The following is a 22,366-nucleotide window of genomic DNA, read 5'->3' as shown; positions in this document are numbered from 1 at the left end:
CGACAATGAAGCAGAGAGACGCCTTGACTTGGACTTGTTAGAAGAAAGGCGCGAAATCGCGCGGATCAGAGAAGCCAAGTACAAAACACAACTGGAAAGATACTATAACACAAGAGTCCGCATCTGCACCTTCACGCCAGGAGAGTACGTCTTCCGGGACAATGAAGCGTCAAATGCGGAACGCCCAGGGAAACTAGCACCCAAATGGGAAGGCCCATACTTGATCCACGAGGTGCTAGGCAAAGGGGCTTACAAGTTACGCACCCTAGATGGCCACATCTTACCGCGAACGTGGAATGCGCAACAACTGCGCAAATGCTATATGTAACTCATCTCGGCCTTGAGCCTTTAACCGCTACTATCGGCCACGCGCCTTTTTACTTTCCTATGTTGGCTATACGCCCTTTACAATTAATGTATGTTGGCCTAAGCGCCCGTTTCCAAGTCAATGAAAGCATACGACATGTTTTCTATTACTTCTTTCGTTACAAATGCATGTTAAACTTCTGATTAGCACGAAAACACTCCAGCAACTTACAAGCTCTCAAACAAGAACGCCTCCAAGGTCCTCCGCGAACAAAGCGCGAGACCGGGCAGTTCCACTTACTCGAAGAGACTTCCATTTATTCGAGCTAGTTTAACCTAAGTTTTTAACAACAGTGCAATAATTGTAACGGGAAAGAACAAGCAAAATTCATTCAATATAAAACAAGCGCAACAGCGCAACTTGTACATTCAAAGGAAGCAAAAAATTACAAGGCACAAAGCCTAATCGACAAAGCCTATTCGAGTTCATGTTGATCACCATCATCATCGCCATCATCATCGTTCCCACCATCATCATCACCATTTCCACCATCATCGCCAGCTGGTTCCTCCTCATCTGATAATTCAATAGTCACCGGTGGATCGAGAATGGCCTTGAGACGCTGACACCAGTCGTCTTTCTTTAAAGCCTCCACAACCAAGTCCATTACAAGCAATGTAAGGTTATCATAAGCACTCTCAGCACGCGTCAACTCGACGTTAGCCTGGTCGGTCACCGAGCAATGGCTCACATCAAACTCTTGTCCAAACATCTCCTCAACATGTTGGGCACATTCCAGATAGCCCCCTCGATGACCCACTGCGCGCGCAGCATCTGTTAGTGCAGCGACAGCGCGATCCAGTTCGCCAGCGTTGAGGATAGAGTTGGCAACCTATAACGAAAACAGAACATTAAAGACAATTCCTAGCAAATTAAGCATATAAAAATATATAAGTACAAACTTACCAACACTACTCCGCGACTGCGCATCCACTCGGCCTCAGAGACAAGTGTATCAACGATACCTTGCGCCTCAGAGTAGTTAGTCTGCGCTACATTAAGGGCGGCGGTACTGACAGTGCGCGCCTCTTCAGCAGTGGCAGCCTTAACTTTCTCCGCCTCGAGGTCGATCTCCAAGGACTCGCATCTATCAATCTGATCATTCAGGAGACGTTTCAGCTCAGCGATTTCGACATCCTTGGCCTGTAGATCCTTATCCTGGCTGGACAATTGCACCTTCACATCAGCCAACTCAACCTGAAAAGCGACAAAAGACTTGGGCTATTTTGTAAACAGCATAGCAAGAAAGAAAATAAGTGGTAAGCTAACCTCAATCTGCTGCTTGGCAGCCTTTTCAGCCTGCGCATCCTCAACCTTCGCAGTAAGCTCAACAATCTTAGCCTCAAGCTCAACAATCTTGTTCCGAGCTGCGAACGCGCGCTCATTATCTTTCTCGCATATGCGCTTAAACTCGGCCTTCTCCTTGGCCAGTTGCTGTTCAGCAGCTTGAAGTTTATTTTTCAGGCCCTCACGCCCCCATTCCTCCGCCTTCTTGTCCGTATCAAACTTGGCCTTCTCCTCATCAAAGGCGGCTTTGGACTTCTCAAAATCGGCGATACGCTTCAACGTCCGCTCGCGATAACCCTCCCAATCCGCCCGCTCCCTAACCATCGTTCGCCACTCACGAACTATCTGATGATTCGCGGCACGGGTATTGGCCTCCCCGATGACGTAAGTTCGATACAAGATCTCATGGGTCTTCGCCCTTTGCCGATTAACCTCACCGGGAGTAAAGGAGTTCAAGAACCAATCGCGGCAGGGCCCAAATTCTTGGAAAGTGTCCCTTTGCTTCAAACCCTAGGGAGCTTGGTGAGGAGCACTACCACGTTCTTCCTCGGTATAACTTTTGTAATAGATATCACCAAGGGTATCCTTCGCCCCAATGACTTGTGGGTTATAGCCCCCAGCCCCACCAGAGCTTGCGCCACTTGAAACATACCGACCTGACCCCTTGTTAGAAATTAGCTTTGACCGATCAACAAGCTCAGTATGCGCGGGGTGGGTAGGCTTCACAACCTCAGGCTCTTTTCGCCTCTCAGGACCCTTACTGATCTCCAACTGCGGATCATTGATAAGCTTTTCCATAGCCTTCTTCTGCTCTCTCTCCTTCTCCACATCAGAGGCTTTCTTCCTCTTCGCTTCTTCAGCCCGCCTTTCTTCCTCAGCTTTCTTCCTCTCCACTTCTTCAGACCTCCTATCTTCCTCAGCCTTCCTCTTTTTCTCTTCCTCAACTTTCTTCCGACGCTCCTCAGTTTTTCTCTGCGCCTCAGCAGCCTTCGCCACATCTCCCTCAGTAACATTTTTGTCCTTAGCAGTCTGGGAAGATTTAATGGTAATCTTCGACCTCTTCGGTTCTGGCTCAGTGAATGTAAACCCCTTCTCAGGGGTTTTCTTCTTGATCTCTGCAGAAACCAAGCAATTAAGCAAAGAAAATCACAATTAGGAAGAGAAGTCAAGAGCTTACCAGGAGAGAATCTATAGAGAGAGCGCAAGTTGCTCGTTTTCCCAACCAAGGGAATCGCACCAACCACCGATGCCGAAGCCACACCAGTGGTGGTTTCGCTTCTAACTCTTTTTCTGCTGATCAAATGTTCAGCAGCCTCCTCTTCTTCTTCAGCCTCCACTTCTTCATGCGCGGCAGTGGAAGGAGTTGCACCAGCATCAGGGTTACGAGAGCCCGCGCTTCCAGAGCTCCTTGAACCACCCGCTCCAGCCTTTGTCTCAGCTGTGCGCGATAAGCCTTTAAGTGAATCACTCATTATCACATAATCGTTTAAGTCACTCTGTCGAAGGCGAAGAGTACATTTACCAGCAGCAGCGGTTGCGCGACTACTACCAGTCCCCTTACTGGTCACCTCGGGATCCAAGTTAGCTATTTTCTTCTTCTTCAAGGGTTTTTTCTTCTTCTCTTCTGGGTCAACCCCCAGGTCGCGCAACACACCTGCAAAGATGTTAGACCACGGACTTAACTCGCCGTTTGAAGACCCTACAGACTCCTCACTGGAAAGATAGACAACCTCTTTCCCAGCAGAAGTCACAGAGCGCAAAGGACGAGGTTTAGGGAATTACGCACCTTCAGTCGTGGTAGGCGGCGAGGCAAAGGCATCAGCAACCGGATACATGAAATTGCCTCTAATCTGCTTGTACCAGCTTTCCTCATCCTCGCGCAGTGGGCGCGCGCCCATAGATCCACCAAAAGTGGCGAACGCAGCTTGATACAATTGGGCCTCTACACGTCAAAATGCATAAGTAAAATAAAGCATAAAACATGAAACAAGGGAAAGTAGGGAAATCACTGACCTTGGTCACCAATCTTCAAAACCGGCACCTCCTTGCTATCTGGTGACCACTGGTCACTCATGCGCGCCGCTACTAACACATTTTCCCCAAATACCCGATTCGGGGTAGGGGTTAACTGTTGATACCACCGTTCATGCTTTGGGATTGGAAGATCCTCCTTCAGCACTGGCTCACTCCAATCTCTGAAGGGCATGGCAATCGGAAGCACCTCTTCCCGAATAAAGAAGAATTTGGGTTTCCAATCGTGGAAACTCTTCGGTGGGTTTAACAAGATCTTCTTTGCAGCACCACGACTGGCAAAAGAGAAGAAGCCCATCGTCCGTTGAAGTTGGTAGAAGGCCCGGAACTTCTCAACAGATGGCTCGATGCCATGGGCTCGGCATAAAAACTCAAAATGACGAACCCTAACCATTCCAGGAGGGCTCATCTGGGAAAGATGGAAGTTGTAGTGATGCAATATATGCCCCATGAAGTTTGTCGCCGGCAGTCTAAAGTTACCTTGAAGAAAAAAGTCTTCAAATAACGTGATGTAACCCGGCGGTGCGTCGGCTGCCGTCTGATTTTGAGCCGGGTACCGAGCATCCCACTCCGTGGAAAACGGAAGCTCCTAACAATCTGCTCAAAAAGTCCAAGATCCCACCGGAGAACGGGAACAGGACCCTCTTCTACGGAAACACCCTCCTGATGTTCTTCAGTCATCGTCAATAAGGATGCAAGTTTCTGGAAAAACTTGAAGATGTGAAGAAAAATCTTGAAGATCTGCTACAAGATTTGAAGATTCAAAGAGGAGAAACGAGAGAAGTTGGAAAGAACAGAAGAGAAGTGAGAACCTCTCACATCTCTTCGGATATATATACCCATCGCATTTAATGCGATGGGTAAACGTGCCGCTTTCGCCGCTAGGCTAACCAACGAGAGGCTGCCACGTCACGCGGAAAAGCAGGGGTGACGGTTACCACGCGCGCGTGGGCCTCACTCTCCTGACATGAAGTGCAACCGTCGTAGTCGGCATGATGACATCCGTGCCAGGGGTCAACTCAGACGTCGCAATCAGCGACTTATCTCAGCAACTTGCCAGAGTTCAAATTTCGAAGTTTTTCCCGCCATAAATTACAATTAGCTTCATGCAAAAGCTATCAAGGCCGCGCAAGTTAACATCACCTTAACAACACTTCGCGCCTGCTCGGACAACCAATGAACCACCTGGAACCTACCTTGGATTCCGCGCAGTTGGAAACAACAAAGACTACACGCGCCACGCCAACCAAAAGCAAGACACATTCCCTTCAACTTTTATTTTTTCTAAGTCCAGAGCTCCAACCACTTGCGTCGCGCATGGTGCAGCACTGGACTGGGGGGACTTGAAGGGGTATGGTCCCAAAAAGCCGCGCAAACCTCCATCAAGGTTGCGCGTGGGACCATACTCCTTATCTTAATAAACTTCCTACCAAGAGCCTCGCGCGAGTTACCCCACTTTCTGCTCTATGTCGCGCGAGGTCCCGACCACAAGAAGCTCAGATATCAGCACTTAGTATAAATAAAGGAACACATGGGCATACTAACCCGCGCGGATTAGTTAGATGCTCAGCAAGAACCACATAGGAAGGCAGCGCAAGGCTGCCTCCAGTGGTACACAAGGTACAAGTGGCAGTGAAAAGAGCCAATGGGCGTCCAGCAGGCTCTGGTCAATCGTGCGCCACGATCGTCTGACGAGAAGTACGTAAGGACGCCTACGTGGCACCAATCAGGGGACGGAGACATCTGTCCCACGATCTCCACTTGTCTGCTGATGGCAGAAGAGCAGCAGGGCCGACAACAATGACACGTGGCTCCAATCAAGGTGCGCCAGCACCAAAGAACTTCTAGAAGCCACTAAACGGTCGACACTAGTGAGACAAAGAGCATATCCGTTATGTTGTCCGTTTCCGGCCCAAGGCCCATCAGCCCATATCCTCTTACACCTCTCCGGCTATAAATAGAGACCTCATTCAACAGGTTAAACATTCTATTCCCTCTACTCTCACTCTTAACACTTAATTATCCTCCCAAAGCAGTCGCTTATTCTCACACCGGAGCCCGGTTAAGAGGGAAACCCCCACATTCCCCTCTTAACGAGTAACGGTGTTCTGTTTTGCAGGATTAAAACATCAAGTCGGAGCTCAGATATTCATAAGAAGATTAACCATTATGGTAGAAACATAAACCAAGCTGATTAATCCCCATAATTAGTTTAGTGTTTCTTCAGCATCAAAAGCATAAAGATACACAAAGCATTAATATTTTTTATAAATTTTGACCGCTTTCCATCGCGATTCCATATAGTAGCTAATATTTCTAGGAGCGCCATAGACTCCGAATTTGAAATACAACAAGCCGGGACCTTGATCATGAATGTTCAGTCTCTCTTGGTTATCGATAAACACTGTTACTTTCCCCCATCAACGTCGTGTATAAGATTAACTTTAAACCATTTATCGTATAAACCAGTATCTATCACCGGTGTACTATAATACCTCATATCTCCATCGTAAATCCTCAACAATATTGTCGTGTTACCATGGGCCGCACCATGGATTTGAACTATGGTTGCACCACTGGTTCCGTTTGGGACGAATGCCATCCCTTCAAACTGCCATATTCCTGAAGTGTAGTCTGGCTGCATGCATATCAAATCATTAAAAGCAAACGTAGTATTAAGAGTTAGCTGGCATTTTCGTCCTTCTGGTTTGTCCAATTATGCCGGTCCAGGCCAAATTTCAAGTTTGTACCATTTCCATCCCTGACATTTTTGAAACATGCCAGTTTCATCCAAAAACTTTGAAATTGGGCCTGGACTAACATAATTTGAACAAACCACAAAGACGAAAAGGCAGTTAACTCTCTTAGTTGTGGACGGAACTGGCATGTTTCAAGAATGTTCAGAATGGAAATGGTATAAATTTGAAATTTGGTCTGAACTGACCTAATAGAACAAACAACAGGGATGAAAATGACAGTTAACTCTAGTATTAATAATTGAATGATTCATACAAAGAAAGAAAATGGTTACATGTATGCGAATTTCGGTGCGTGGCTGTGTGTTGCTTCCAAGATTGCGTGGCTTATCGTCTGCGTACACCCAGAAACGATGAGTCCCATTTGCGTAACTGTAACGCTGTTCGAGTGATGTGTCGTAAGGCTTCTGGTATTCAAAACTGGTTTCATTTAACATGACCTCAACAAAACCGAAAGTGGGATCGATTTGAGCATCATTAACCAAGAAACACCCCATTAATGTTGTAACAAAAAGAAGCAGACTATAATACCAAACCTTCATCTTTGATTTCGAGCTACACTTCAAGAAAATTAAAAAGTTCGCACGTATAGTTAAGTTTTTGGTGCTTATGTGGTGTGACTAATGTTTATATATACACACTATATATACAATAAAGTTGAATTTTTTATTCTTCTATTTTATAACTTGTCTTTGCCTCTGTATTCTTCTTCCCTTTTTATATAGGGAATATATCACATAATAGAAACCAAGATTTGAAAAAATGTTCTAATTAGGTCACTCGTATCGTTTTTGTCCCAATTAGATAACTTAACATTTAAATCGAGTCATGTCCTTTTTTTCTATGTGTCAACAAAAAAATGAAGAATAAGATGTTGGGGTCAGATTATGCGTGTGGACCCTCGTCCGGATTACTCAGGGCCGTATACGAGAAAGATAAAAAAAAATTGGGCCTCGGGCGAAACAAAAAACTTGGGCCCGCTTATTATAACATAAACTCATGAATTAATGAAGCAAGGTAAAAAAAATAGGGGAAAATCTTGTTGTAACCAAACCAAGAATAAAGAGTAGCTGAGCTATATGTCAAAACTCAAAGCTCAAGTATGTACAAGTTACTAGTTAATATCAAGTTCAACATTAATTTCTGCTATCAAGTTCTTCAATCACTTTCAACAACTTGTGCTCATTTAGTGGTTTGGAAACATGACTATCGATTCCCTTTACGAACTTGTTTAATTCTTCGCCTTCTCCATGCGCAGATAACCCGATGATGGGGATGTGAACACCATACTCTTTCTCCATTAGTCGTATCCGCCTTGTCGCTTCACAACCGTCCATTACAGGCATCTGTAAATAAGCTTCATCATCTAACGCGTCTAGATTTTACAAAAATTTTAAACAAGACACTTTTCTTGGTTCAAAAAAGTAAGAAATTACCTGGCAATCCATTAAGATATAGTCATATGGTAGAATATGTAGAGCTCCAAGATCTTTTTGATCAGTCAACCCTTTGGAGACAAAAGTCAACGCTTCTTTCCCGTTCGTACACGTGTCGAATTTGACACCGTTCTTCAAAAAGATCCTCTTGGCGATCATCTGTTGCGTAGAGTTATCCTCTACGAGCAACACTTTCTTCCCTCTCAATGGGCTCCTATTTGGCGAAATCCTAGTGATTTCTTCGACTTCCACTTGTCTTTCGGGTGTATACGGGTTCCCGTGTGGTTGTGTGCAAGGGAACTTATATCTAAACTCCGGTAAAAGATTGATTAACGAGTATAAACGGGACCCATGAAACGGCATTGGTATGATGACATCTGACGGTGGGAGTTGCTTTTGATCCAACCCATGGGCTTGCATGCACCTGAATCCTAACCAAACAACTCTAAAACAAGCATCTTTCGAGTCTTTTCTAAACTCGGCCACCACCTTACACAACTCACGAAAATCAGCCCGGGTTGTGTCCACCACAAGCAATATAAAACCCGTTAGAGTGGCCCGATTATTCATTCGGGTCTGGGACACATTTGTCCCATCCAATGCACTTAACGGAACCGCCTTTGGGCTTCTACCAGGCCTAGTCAAATAGCCAAAACATACTTTACTCGCAGGCTGTCTAAACTCCTTGAGAGTTTCGGAAAGCTCTCCAACGTTGTTCGCTACGAGAACCTTAACCCCGCGAGCGCGTATAAATGTTTGTGACACTTTACATCGTTCGACGCTGCTGATGAAGAGAACAACTGTACTAGAGTTATAATCTTTTCGTTTGGGGCTGCGGAAGGGGGTGTTTGTCCCTAAGGACATGTTAACCTTTTCTTCATCACTAATTACATGTAGATCCGACAGGATAACCTTAAAAACGACATGAAACCTGAAACATGTCCCTCTCTCTCCGGCTTCTTTGTCAACTATGATTATATCTCCACCCATCAAGCGTACCTGTATAAGAGTTCCACATCAAATCGTTTTGGCGCTAAAAATTGATATAATATAAGGATGTAATTAGGGGTGCGAATTTCTAACATGAAATCTGCGGCTTTGGGTTTAGTCTAAATGGGTTAGGGTCAAACATACGAACACGTTTAGCTAAACGGGCCATGTTCGTGTCAACACGGTTAGTCTAAACAGGTTCGGGTCAAACCCACAAACACGTTTAAACAGTATATACACGTGCGTATCATAAAAAAAAAACGCTGGAAATGGATGATTTAGCAAAAGAAAAAATTGTTTAGGAAAAATGAGTAGTCCAGAATGGTTCTTCCGGTTCTAAATTTCCCAAATGATTCTCTCACGATCCTAACACCCCCCCTCCCCCCCCCCCCCACACACACACACACATATATATATGGTAAGGTTCATGCGAGAACCACCTTTATTGCGAGAACCGCGAGAACCAATGTGAACACAACCTAAAATAGCTAAAAACCTAACCCCCCCCCCCACCCCCACCCCCCAAGCTAAAATGCTAAAAACTAAACCCCCAAAAAACCTAAAGAAATCAAAAAAAAAATCTATTTTTTTTTTAATATTTTTTATGTTAAAATCGCTACTTTTAGTAGCAAAAAAAAATAAATGTAAAAAAAAATTATTTTTTATTTTTTGGCTACTAAAAGTAGCGATTTTTTTATAAAAAATATTAAAAAAAAAGTTTTTGTGTGTTTTTTAGCTATTTTTAGGAATTTTTGGTTGTGTTCACATTGGTTCTCGCAGTTATCGCAATAAAAGGTGGTTCCTAACGGATCTTTGTCTATATATATATATATATATGCAAATTAATATGCAAATTTAGGATTTTAAAGTACAAAGTTAACTAAAAATATTTTTCAGGTCAAATGGGTCGTGTTCGTGTGTGTGTGACATGGTTTTCGGGTTCATGCCAGGTTCAACCCACTAACCCATGAACACAACCCGTTAAGCAGCCCCAGATGAAACATTACCAAAGATTGGACGATGGCGAGCCCTAATCCAGTGCCTTCAAATTCATGTTCAGATTCTTTAACCTGCACATAATTTTCAAAAATGGAAGCTTGTTTCTCTTTTGCAATACCTTTTCCAGTATCATTAACCTCAAACACAAACTCCATGCAGTTACTATCACCAACAACTTCATCAACTGCTTCAACATCCCCACACTTGTCATTATTTCCACAAAACAAATACGATCGCCATCGTTCAAACCAAACGCTATCAGAAGCAGTTATCGAGCTCTGCAAATTCGGGTTCATCGCACGAGCCCAAACGGAAACTAAGACATGACCCTCGGATGTGAACTTGATTGCATTGCTTAGTAAGTTTGATAATATTTGTTTAAGTCGGCGTTCATCGCCTTTGACTTGTGAATATTTGGTCAATAAATCGTCTTGTAGATCCAAAATCACATCAACTTCCTTTTTTATACCAACTGGATAGAACAAGTCAACTACACTCTCCAGCACTTTGACCAAGTCAAAGGGTTTTTCTTCTAGCTCCATCTTGCCAGCTTCAATTTTACTTGTGTCAAGAATAGAGTTTAGTAGTCCTGCAACAATTTTGTGGTTAGTTAAACATTTTTCAAAGTGTTGTATAATTTGAGTAGAATTAGATTGGCCCGTTGTGTAATTTGAGTTGATTTAAACGAACTCAGTTGAATTATTTTTTACCCAAATCACTTTGAAGAATGTCACGTCGTATAATTTGAGTTGTCCCAAATGAACTAATTTACGTTATTTTTTTTACCCAAATTATTTTGAAATACTGACCCGTTGTGTAATTTAAGTTGATTTAAACGAACTCAGTTGAATTTTTTTTACCCAAATCACTTTGAAGAATGTCACGTCGTATAATTTGAGTTGTCCCAAATGAACTAATTTACGTTATCTTTTTTACCCAAATCATTTTGAAATACTGACCCGTTATGTAATTTGAGTTGACCTAAATGAATCCAGTCGCAATTTTTTTTTTACCTAAACCAACTCATTCTTTGAAGAATGACCCGTTGTGTATTTTGAACAGATTCAAATCCACGTCGCGTAATTTGGGTTGATCTAAGCGAACCCATTTGCAAAAATAAAATCGGCATTTGTTAAGAGGTAAACAAACAGCCCCTCACAAATATTTGTTAACCAAGATGATGCTTTATTTAAAAAATGACCTGTGTGTAATTTTAGTTTAACCAGATTAACCCATTTGCAAAAAAAAAAAAAAAAAAAAAAAAACTAAAATTACTTCATTATTTGAATAATGGTTCATGATAATACTTACCTTGGAGATATTTTGTGGATGACTGAACAATTTGTAAGTCTGTGGCTAACTCGGATCCTTGATGATTCTCATTGATTGATATTTCTACCGATCCGCTAATTGCTGCTAACGAAGCACGGATATCATGGCTTGCGGTTTCAAATGCAACACTTTGATTCTTGCTTTTTCTCTCTAGTTGTTGTGTTTTTTCCTTTTGTTTGACAAGAGCAGTTGTTAAACACATTTCTTTTCTTGCTAACTTCATTGTTAACACCATCAAAATAGCGACCAGAACAATCATTAGCGACGAAAGCATAGACACTAAAACGATATGCCAATGCATCCTGCTTTGCACTTCATCATATGGTAATGCCAACACATACACCTGCAAAAATTGCAATACTAAAGGTTTAGAAGATAAATAAATGCAAGCTATATGAACTGTATTATACTAATGAGCTTTAGTTTATTTTGTACCAATTACACCTTCTTTATTTTATTTTTACATTTTTTGTGCATATATCTTTTTGTTAATTTATAACTTTACTAGTCTTAAGCTACCCGCGTTGCGGGCCAGTGGGCATAAAAACGTGCTACCAATGTTGAGGAGATGTGGACATAAAACCATGCTAAGTAGCATTGAACGAAGACCAAAACCGGGTAAAGCGTAAAAAAAAACATGAATTTCTAACACAAAGTGACTTAGTGACGTAAAACATAGAAGGAGTCGAATTTATAACGATGCGTATTAGAAAGTGGAGGGGGTAAAAAAACTTAAAAGACCAAATGTGACCACCAAATACGAATGAAAAAAAAAACCTGAGGTGCCAAATGTGACTACCAAACGTTGTGCGAAATAGTAACGAACGACGAACAAATCCGAGAAAAACGTAAAAACAAAAACTAATAAAAAAACTAAAATTATTTAAACTTTGTGACACAAATTAAAAAAACTAAAGTTTTGTTACAAAATTAAAAATCATAATGCCCAAAAAATGAAGACAAAAAGACAAAAATATACTATTCCTTCGTATGTTATTATAATTAAATTGAGAGATTTAATAATAATAATAATAATAATAATAATAATAATAATAATAATAATAATAAGGATAAGGATAACAAAATATTTTTTATATATAATATTAAAATTGAAATTAAGAGATTTATAGATAATAATAAGGATAAGGATAATTTTTTTTTAAATAAAAATAAAAATATAATTGTGAAGTTGAAGGAGAAATTGCCACGTGTCCTTAACAGTAGTCTTTTATTAATATTTAGATTATATGACATTTTATGTAAATTCAAATATTGAAACATTAGATAAAAAATAAAAATATATAAATGATAGTATTTTTAAAAATGTAATTGGTGTTTTTTAAAGTGTAAATAGATGAGTAGACGGATTGTGTTAAACGTACTTCCATCATATTGTTTTCATTGAATGCGTCCACTCTTCCCCTAGTAAGTCATCACGTCATCTCTTTAGTTACTTTTACTCATAGGGGGTGAGTTAAGCATACATGATACATTTAGCCTTGACTGTTACATGAATTGAATTTTTAGATGTTGTTATGCCCTATAAAATCTAATCAAAGTTTGTTACCTCTCTATACTATAAGTGCCATAAATAAAAATGAACAATAACTCAAGAAGCATTAAACATACCATTTGCATTCCCATGATGTCAAGTGAGGAAGAGTACAAGGCATATTTTATTCCAGAAACATCGAAAACATAGGTTTTCGGCGTTTCATAGTTAAGTCGCAATGTGATTCTCTCTCCGTTTGCTTTCAAAAGTTGGAAAGAAATTGTTGCGTTTTCTTCAACAACAATACGCGTGTTTGGTATCCCATCACTTACGAATTTCCCATCTTTTGTAGCCAAATACAAACCACCACCAAAAGGTTTAATGCCTGAAAACACATTTAACAACGATTTGAGCTCAAACCCAAGTGAGACAACTCCAATTTTATCCACACGAGCTATGTTCAAGACAAGCGGAATTTTGTCCTCGGAACATGAATTCCCTAATAAAGCAAATCCATTTGTAGTGTTCAATGCTTGTTGTAACCATGTTTCATTAGCCAAAGTAGGAAACACAACAACTTCTCCATATAAGTTTCCGGTGTTGGAATCAACATGTTGAGTGTACCATGGATAACTAATTCGGGCACCAGGGTGTTTTTCAAACGAAGTATTTGAATAGATTGCAAAGATTCGATGGTCCGCTTGCGAGTATAATGCAAAGAACAATCCATCTTTTCTGATATACGAAATTTGTGACACTCGTGGGATCGTTAATAGTGCTTCAAATAATAAAGGAGCCACCTAAAAAATACAAATGCTAAACTTAAGAAGTGAAGGGATTCCTTGTTTTTCCCTATCTAGTCAACCACGTATATAACCTATAGAACCTTAAAAAAACAATATAAAAGGTTAAAAACTTATATAATAACTTTAGTAAAGTAATTATATAATAATCATTATATATAATTACTCTAGTAGAGTTACCGGTCGAAAAAATTCAACTAAATAACATGCTAGAGTAGATGGAAAAAACGAAGGTTGCTAAATAACTTTCCAAAAAGAATTATCAAGATTCTTTTTTGATTAGTGCATAACTCATAATTTTTTGTAATTTTTTTTATAAATAAATCTCATTCATAATTAATTTTTTGTTTATATTTTATTTTGTTTCGTATTTAATAGATTGATATTATTGTTTATAATTTTTGCACTGTGATATCAACCTTCCAAATCACCATTTCATCAACATATATTCAGAGAATCAAACTTCTTACACAGACCCATTTAATTGGTTAGGTTAGTTGTATATAAACAGTATTATCAGTCGTATATATTCATTAGTAATGTCATCTCTTATATAAGATTTTTTTTTCAATGTAAACAATGTGTTTTTTGAATTTATGCAAAGTATTTTATAAATATAACAATTGGAGTGCGAAATGTAAGCAAACCTTAGCTTGGATGTGAGAAAACGTGGCGTTAGTTTCACCAAGTGACGTAGATACAACTTTGGCTAAATTCGTTGTTGACGAATTCATTAGAAGCAATATGGTTGTGGCCTTTTGTATGACCGACGCTATTTCTTTATGAGTCTTGTTTGTCATCGAATCGACTTCCTTTTCTTCTATGTAATCGGCAACCCATAATGTGATCAATAAGCATATGATCAACAACCCCATCAATGACTGCAAATATCGTTTTATATCATTCATTTCTTGACAAGTTCATTGAAAATAAGAACTTGAACAAGATTACCAACTTCTAAGAGCAACTTACCACTAGAATCGAGAAAGATAGTCGTCGCAATGTGATCATCTTATTGTGATTGCAAGTCTTTAAGTGGAACCTACAATGACAAAATTATTTCCAGGATTTGTGAGATGAGTTTAGAGATGAAAACTCAATTTGTATAATATCAATAATTTTGGAAAAAAGATCTTTGTAATTGGAAATTAATAATTAAAGATATTTATTTTAAATAGGATCATTAGTTATAACGATTATTCTTAGTAAATCATATTACTGATTAGAAAGGGAAATTTTTGAATGTATTATATAACACACATGGTAGGCAATATCATATCCACAATCATACATATGTATAGGTAGTTTAACAATTAACACCTCAAAATTCCTAAACAAACTCGTATCCCCGTTTAGGAAAGGTAACTTATAATAAAATAAAATAAAATAAAAATAAGAACCAATGTATAAGTATAGTTATCATTTTATAACAAAAATAAAAGAATCATTGATAAATATATTATTTATCATATATCTTACTCGTTTATATTGATGGAGTGTCGCACCCCGACCCGCAGCGGAATAGGTGATCGGGGCATGATTGGGTTGATCCGAAGAGCTTATGACTTGCTATTACTTATTTTAAATAATAATTTATTCATAATAAATGTTTCACGAAGCAAATAATTCAAATACACAATTACAAACACAAGACATTGTTCATTACAAATAAACTACACTAATCCGTTTCTTGTTAACTAAGGACCATCCTTTCACACCCCAACCCGCAGCGGAATAGGTGATCGGGGCATTATTGGGTTGATCCGAAGAGCTTATGACTTGCTATTACCTGTTTTAAATAATAATTTATTCATAACAAATATTTCACGAAGCAAATAATCCAAATACACAATTACAAACACAAAACATTGTTCATAACAAATAAACTACACTAATCCGTTTCTTGTTAACTAAGGCTCATTCTATGTCCAATCTTGACTTCGTACCTGTTCACCTGTATCATGTGTAAAAAAATGGTATTTGGGTCAACAAAAGTTGGCGAGTAGATCTTTATTTGTTTTTATTTAACCTTAAAAGATTGGTTGATTTTATTTAATAAAACTTAAGTAACATGCAATATTAAATGTAATAGTGACATCAATAAAATAATTCATCAATCAATCCACATCAACAAGTAATGTTACAAGACATAATGAAACATGATCAGTGAAACAATGTGGTGATACCAAGTTTGCCCCATGGTCGTGGGGAACCGGTCAACCGGTGGTGGATCCACGCGAAACAGCGACACAAAGCGGTAAACACGTAATACATGTATGTGACTGGAAGGACAAATATCGTTAAGGACGTGTAAGGACGTGTAGTAACTGGAAGGACAAATATCGTTAATCGCTTCTCGATGAGAGTATTTGTCTATTAGGCCAAAGCACGCTTCCTTAATTCGTAAAGGACTTCGATTTACTTTGGAATAGTCTTATGTTACGTTCCGTGACAATCCATGTTTTACGTTGAATCTCATTTATGCTATCTCAATTTTCAGGTGTTTTACATTTGTACGATATATCATTTCAATCTAATACATGCATGCTAGTATGTTATACTGGATTCGTGATTACTGGGTTATTCTTATGTGATGAACTTGTCTTTTAACCCACACCTTAACATGTATAGCACTATGCGTAGTGCTATAGGAGTAGCGCCCGCCCGTATTCTAGTGGTCATGTTAAATTAACAACATTACACCCTCTTCGTTGTGACGATGTTGGGTAGTCAACTTTGCGGTACACGATGGGTTGACCTGTTTATTCACACGCCAGTGATACGTTAATCTTGTTAACTAAGTATGTCATGTGAATTGTTCTAAATTTTATGCTAATACTCATATTCTCCCAAAAATGGAAGCTTATCATCAAGATAGGAGTGATTTCCTTACCTTGACGATCAGCTTCGCTCAATTTTCAACTTCACCAATGAGCTAGGGGTGATTTCCTTACCTCAGAGGTAGTTGCCAACTCTTCTTCGTTCTCAATGAAACTTTATATTTGAACGTTGTTACTTTCATTTCAAGCTTGGAGACACGAATTACACTATCTTCGCAATCTAAAACAAATAATAATAATCTCTCGTGAACAAACTAAATTACGACGCTTTCATTACCTATGTTACACTACGTGAAATCAATGATTATGGTATGCGAAGCTAATTGAACCTTTTATATGCTATGTGATACTACATGCTATGTGATGCATCCATGAAAACAATTTCCCTTAAACAAAACGTGACGATCTAGTTTCACTTATTTTTTTATTTGAATCTCCTGAAGTCTCCTCGTCAACTTTCCTACTTTACATTTCAAAATTTTAACCAAACATTTAAGCAAGAATGCCATCTTTTATAAAGTCTTCCTCTTAGATTTCGAGGACGAAATCTCCTAAAGTAGGGGAGACTGTAACATCCGTCAAAAATGGGTTCCCGAAATCCGACCCATTTTGAATTTTGGATCCTAACCCTTGAAACTTGCGAGCTTCGCAAAATAATTAAGCGTTTAATTCGTTCTTAAGTATGATTATTTATTTATTTTATTTAATTAATTAATGTTACAATTAAAAGGGTTATTCTTTTTATTTCTATAAAAATAATCTAGTTAGTTTATTAGGTTAACTGTGATTTTTAAAGTTAATCTAAGTTATCCACATAGTTAGTTAGAGTAGAAAGTAAACAAAATGAAACCCTTGTTAAACAAAGTTAAAGTTGCCACAATAACTAGAGGGACAATTATGGCATTCTCCTAAAGTTGAAGTTCAGGGACTGATTATGCGATTAATGAAAGTATAATAAAACTTTGATCAAAAACAAAATGGTGATTAACATAAACTGCCTACACTTCGTTTCCTTTTTAACTTTGCCGCCCAAAACCGAGAACAGCGCAAGTATTAGCTGTGTTTCTTTTTTTGGTTCAATCTCAATTATAAGTTTCCAACTATGTGTCAATCATGAACCTAGTCTTTTTTTTAACCAAAGAAAACGCGTACGACTTCTGTTACAAAGGTTTCCAAAAGACGAGTCCGAAACGCGATTATAAATACGACATAACGTATGGTCGGAGAAACACACACCACAAACACCTTCACGTTTCGAACATCGCCGGAGCAAACCACAACTCGCCGGAGACTCGGAGAAGACAGACGGAGAACACGCCGTCACCGGAGAAAGCCGACATCACTGGAAGTTCACGCCGGACTTTTACGACGGAACTCGACACGTAACTGTTTCGGTATAAATCTTTCACGTTTATCTTTATTACATCTCATTTCATCAATTTATAACATGGTTAGAAGCTGAAAAACAGAATTTATTAGCCACTATATCTAAAATGTTATTTTCTAATGTAATCTCTAATTTTTGAAATATCTTTGCCAACCACATGTTCGAAAACTCGTAGGATTTGTGTCATACAAAAAGTTTGACTTAAAAGCATTACTGATGAGGGTAAATGTGAGTCATGGGACTTACCATTCACAAATGGGAATTTAAGAAATCATGGCAGTGGCTGGGTTTTATATCAATGAAGATGATAAACTGTTAAGAAGGATTTAAATGAATAAAAAAAATAAAACCCTTTTACAAATTGTGAAGTGTACCAGTGGGCTGATGTTAATTAATCACGGAGGTTACGGGTTCGACCCAGACCCACACGTAGACCAACGGTCGGTCGGGCTACGTGCATGCGAACTTGAAGACTCGAGTCCGGATTTTGGACCAAATTTTGTTGTTTTTATTTTTAGTTTCATGTTTCCTTTTTAATAAAAAAAATTCTTAAAATAGCAATAATTAACGGTTCTTTTCTTTTTTTTTTTTATTTCTATCTCCTTTTCTTTTATGACAAAACCTCTACACTAATTACATAAATAAAATATCAAGTATGATTCTTTTTAGCAATAAATTTTAATATTAAAGTTAAAAACTTGAAAATAATTATATTGTGAACCATTAAACATTAGGAATATCATTTAACTTATATTGATGAGTTCGTTATGTGTTATCTCTAGGATAACCATTACGTTTGTTCTCTTGGATTATTCTCCAATCTTACTCGTGCGTTATTACAAGAAATCGCAACGCAACCAATGTGAGTATACATGACCCATTTTCTATTTCCACTTTTGGGTGCAATATGTATTCTATATCAAACATCACAATCACATCAAACATCTTACGCACACTCTATCCTTACCCTATGTGATACATTTTAATCATGTTAGACATGTTATGCTAATGTAAACATTCATGACTATGTGTTCATTAACTTCGTACAAGCCTCCCCTAACAATGGTAGCGCTATAGGTTGAGAAACGCCCCTCCCGTTATATTAACGGGTATTGTTAGGTTAATCTATGCTAAAACCTCCCATACTCTTTTGGGATAGGCACGTTAATTGCGTTAAACTTTGGTTTGGACACATAGAGTAACATCGTTTCGAGTATATACTGTCAATATGATATTGTATTTCACATTTGGATATGAGCAACATTTTAAACACGTACTATGCTATGTATGAAAACTTGTATACTCGCCAACATGCTTTTGTTGATTTTATTTTAATACATATTGCAGGTTGAATGATCAAGAAAACAAGAATCAAGCTAGGATGGACATTAGAAACCCACTTAGCATTTTTGATTATTGTTGAATGTTATGTTTATTTATTTGGAACTATGTACCCCACTTTACAATTTATGAAATGAATTTAATAATTTATTGTCACAATAGTGTTATGTTGTTTTGAGCAATTTGTTCGTCTCATCCCGATGTTTCCGCCATCGGTTGGGGTGTGACAGATTGGTATCAGAGCCATAACTATAGGGAATTAGGTAGGATTACCTTACTTTTGCCTAGTCTATAGTAGGAGTACTCTGATACCAGATTGGTATCAGAGCCATAACTATAGGGAATTAGGTAGGATTGCCTTACTTTTGCCTAGTCTATAGTAGGAGTACTCTGATACCAGATTGGTATCAGAGCCATAACTATAGGGAATTAGGAATGCCTTGCCTAGTCTATAGTTTAAGAGCTTATTCATTATGTGTTGCTTAAAACAACTTCCTTTCTATCTTCTTTGCTTCCCTCTACTTTCTTTTGGACTCTTAATATACATGCATTTCCTAAGGCTAACACAATACACACTTGGAGGCTTTGAAGACACTCTTACAACACAATCGAAAAGACTCATCAAGATAGGGGTGATTCCCACACTTGGTGATGATTTTCACTCAGCTATACTTTGATTTTTGCACGAAATCTACCCTCAAGTTAGGAGTGATACCCAAACCTTGAAGGGAGTTTTCCATTTCATGCTCTAGTGGACCCTTATCTTTTGATAAGTACCAACCACGTTAGGGTTCGATGTTATCAAGTTAGAGGTGATACTCGCATCTTGTTAACTAGTCCTACTCCTCGATTTTCGCTCTCGCCAAAGTTTCGATTTTCCCAATCGATTAAGGACGTGTAGTAACTGGAAGGACAAATATCGTTAATCGCTTCTCGATGAGAGTATTTGTCTATTAGGCCAAAGCACGCTTCCTTAATTCGTAAAGGACTTCGATTTACTTTGGAATAGTCTTATGTTACGTTCCGTGACAATCGATGTTTTACGTTGAATCTCATTTATGCTATCTCAATTTTCAGGTGTTTTACATTTGTACGATATATCATTTCAATCTAATACATGCATGCTAGTATGTTATACTGGATTCGTGATTACTGGGTTATTCTTATGTGATGAACTTGTCTTTTAACCCACACCTTAACATGTATAGCACTATGCGTAGTGCTATAGGAGTAGCGCCCGCCCGTATTCTAGTGGTCATGTTAAATTAACAACATTACACCCTCTTCGTTGTGACGATGTTGGGTAGTCAACTTTGCGGTACACGATGGGTTGACCTGTTTATTCACACGCCAGTGATACGTTAATCTTGTTAACTAAGTATGTCATGTGAATTGTTCTAAATTTTATGCTAATACTCATATTCTCCCAAAAATGGAAGCTTATCATCAAGATAGGAGTGATTTCCTTACCTTGACGATCAGCTTCGCTCAATTTTCAACTTCACCAATGAGCTAGGGGTGATTTCCTTACCTCAGAGGTAGTTGCCAACTCTTCTTCGTTCTCAATGAAACTTTATATTTGAACGTTGTTACTTTCATTTCAAGCTTGGAGACACGAATTACACTATCTTCGCAATCTAAAACAAATAATAATAATCTCTCGTGAACAAACTAAATTACGACGCTTTCATTACCTATGTTACACTACGTGAAATCAATGATTATGGTATGCGAAGCTAATTGAACCTTTTATATGCTATGTGATACTACATGCTATGTGATGCATCCATGAAAACAATTTCCCTTAAACAAAACGTGACGATCTAGTTTCACTTATTTTTTTATTTGAATCTCCTGAAGTCTCCTCGTCAACTTTCCTACTTTACATTTCAAAATTTTAACCAAACATTTAAGCAAGAATGCCATCTTTTATAAAGTCTTCCTCTTAGATTTCGAGGACGAAATCTCCTAAAGTAGGGGAGACTGTAACATCCGTCAAAAATGGGTTCCCGAAATCCGACCCATTTTGAATTTTGGATCCTAACCCTTGAAACTTGCGAGCTTCGCAAAATAATTAAGCGTTTAATTCGTTCTTAAGTATGATTATTTATTTATTTTATTTAATTAATTAATGTTACAATTAAAAGGGTTATTCTTTTTATTTCTATAAAAATAATCTAGTTAGTTTATTAGGTTAACTGTGATTTTTAAAGTTAATCTAAGGTATCCACATAGTTAGTTAGAGTAGAAAGTAAACAAAATGAAACCCTTGTTAAACAAAGTTAAAGTTGCCACAATAACTAGAGGGACAATTATGGCATTCTCCTAAAGTTGAAGTTCAGGGACTGATTATGCGATTAATGAAAGTATAATAAAACTTTGATCAAAAACAAAATGGTGATTAACATAAACTGCCTACACTTCGTTTCCTTTTTAACTTTGCCGCCCAAAACCGAGAACAGCGCAAGTATTAGCTGTGTTTCTTTTTTTGGTTCAATCTCAATTATAAGTTTCCAACTATGTGTCAATCATGAACCTAGTCTTTTTTTTTAACCAAAGAAAACGCGTACGACTTCTGTTACAAAGGTTTCCAAAAGACGAGTCCGAAACGCGATTATAAATACGACATAACGTATGGTCGGAGAAACACACACCACAAACACCTTCATGTTTCGAACATCGCCGGAGCAAACCACAACTCGCCGGAGACTCGGAGAAGACAGACGGAGAACACGCCGTCACCGGAGAAAGCCGACATCACTGGAAGTTCACGCCGGACTTTTACGACGGAACTCGACACGTAACTGTTTCGGTATAAATCTTTCACGTTTATCTTTATTACATCTCATTTCATCAATTTATAACATGGTTAGAAGCTGAAAAACAGAATTTATTAGCCACTATATCTAAAATGTTATTTTCTAATGTAATCTCTAATTTTTGAAATATCTTTGCCAACCACATGTTCGAAAACTCGTAGGATTTGTGTCATACAAAAAGTTTGACTTAAAAGCATTACTGATAAGGGTAAATGTGAGTCATGCGACTTACCATTCACAAATGGGAATTTAAGAAATCATGGCAGCGGCTGGGTTTTATATCAATGAAGATGATAAACTGTTAAGAAGGATTTAAATGAATAAAAAAAATAAAACTCTTTTACAAATTGTGAAGTGTACCAGTGGGCTGATGTTAATTAATCACGGAGGTTACGGGTTCGACCCAGACCCACACGTAGACCAACGGTCGGTCGGGCTACGTGCATGCGAACTTGAAGACTCGAGTCCGGATTTTGGACCAAATTT

At 38.5% G+C, this 22,366-nt stretch overlaps 1 protein-coding gene and 1 pseudogene across 1 annotated transcript; both read right to left on the bottom strand.

Annotated features, from left to right (window-relative positions):
- Nucleotides 1-5,940: 5,940 nt before the first annotated feature.
- LOC110893065 lies at nt 5,941-6,938 on the bottom strand (annotated as a pseudogene).
- Nucleotides 6,939-7,532: 594 nt separating this feature from the next.
- On the bottom strand, nt 7,533-14,401 carry LOC110893066 (histidine kinase CKI1). The gene is made up of 6 exons (XM_022140187.1): nt 14,141-14,401; nt 12,828-13,490; nt 11,178-11,541; nt 9,875-10,455; nt 7,878-8,876; nt 7,533-7,787 (listed from the first exon to the last, which is right to left on the bottom strand). The coding sequence occupies exons 1-6, from the start codon at nt 14,399-14,401 to the stop codon at nt 7,578-7,580; spliced, it is 3,078 nt and encodes a 1,025-aa protein (XP_021995879.1). The 3' UTR covers nt 7,533-7,577.
- Between the last annotated feature and the right edge of the window lie 7,965 nt (nt 14,402-22,366).

This window comes from Helianthus annuus, chromosome 8 (assembly GCF_002127325.2).
Source record: "Helianthus annuus cultivar XRQ/B chromosome 8, HanXRQr2.0-SUNRISE, whole genome shotgun sequence".
Classification (NCBI taxonomy): Eukaryota; Viridiplantae; Streptophyta; class Magnoliopsida; order Asterales; family Asteraceae; genus Helianthus; species Helianthus annuus.
This window is presented reverse-complemented; position numbering and strand designations above follow the sequence as displayed.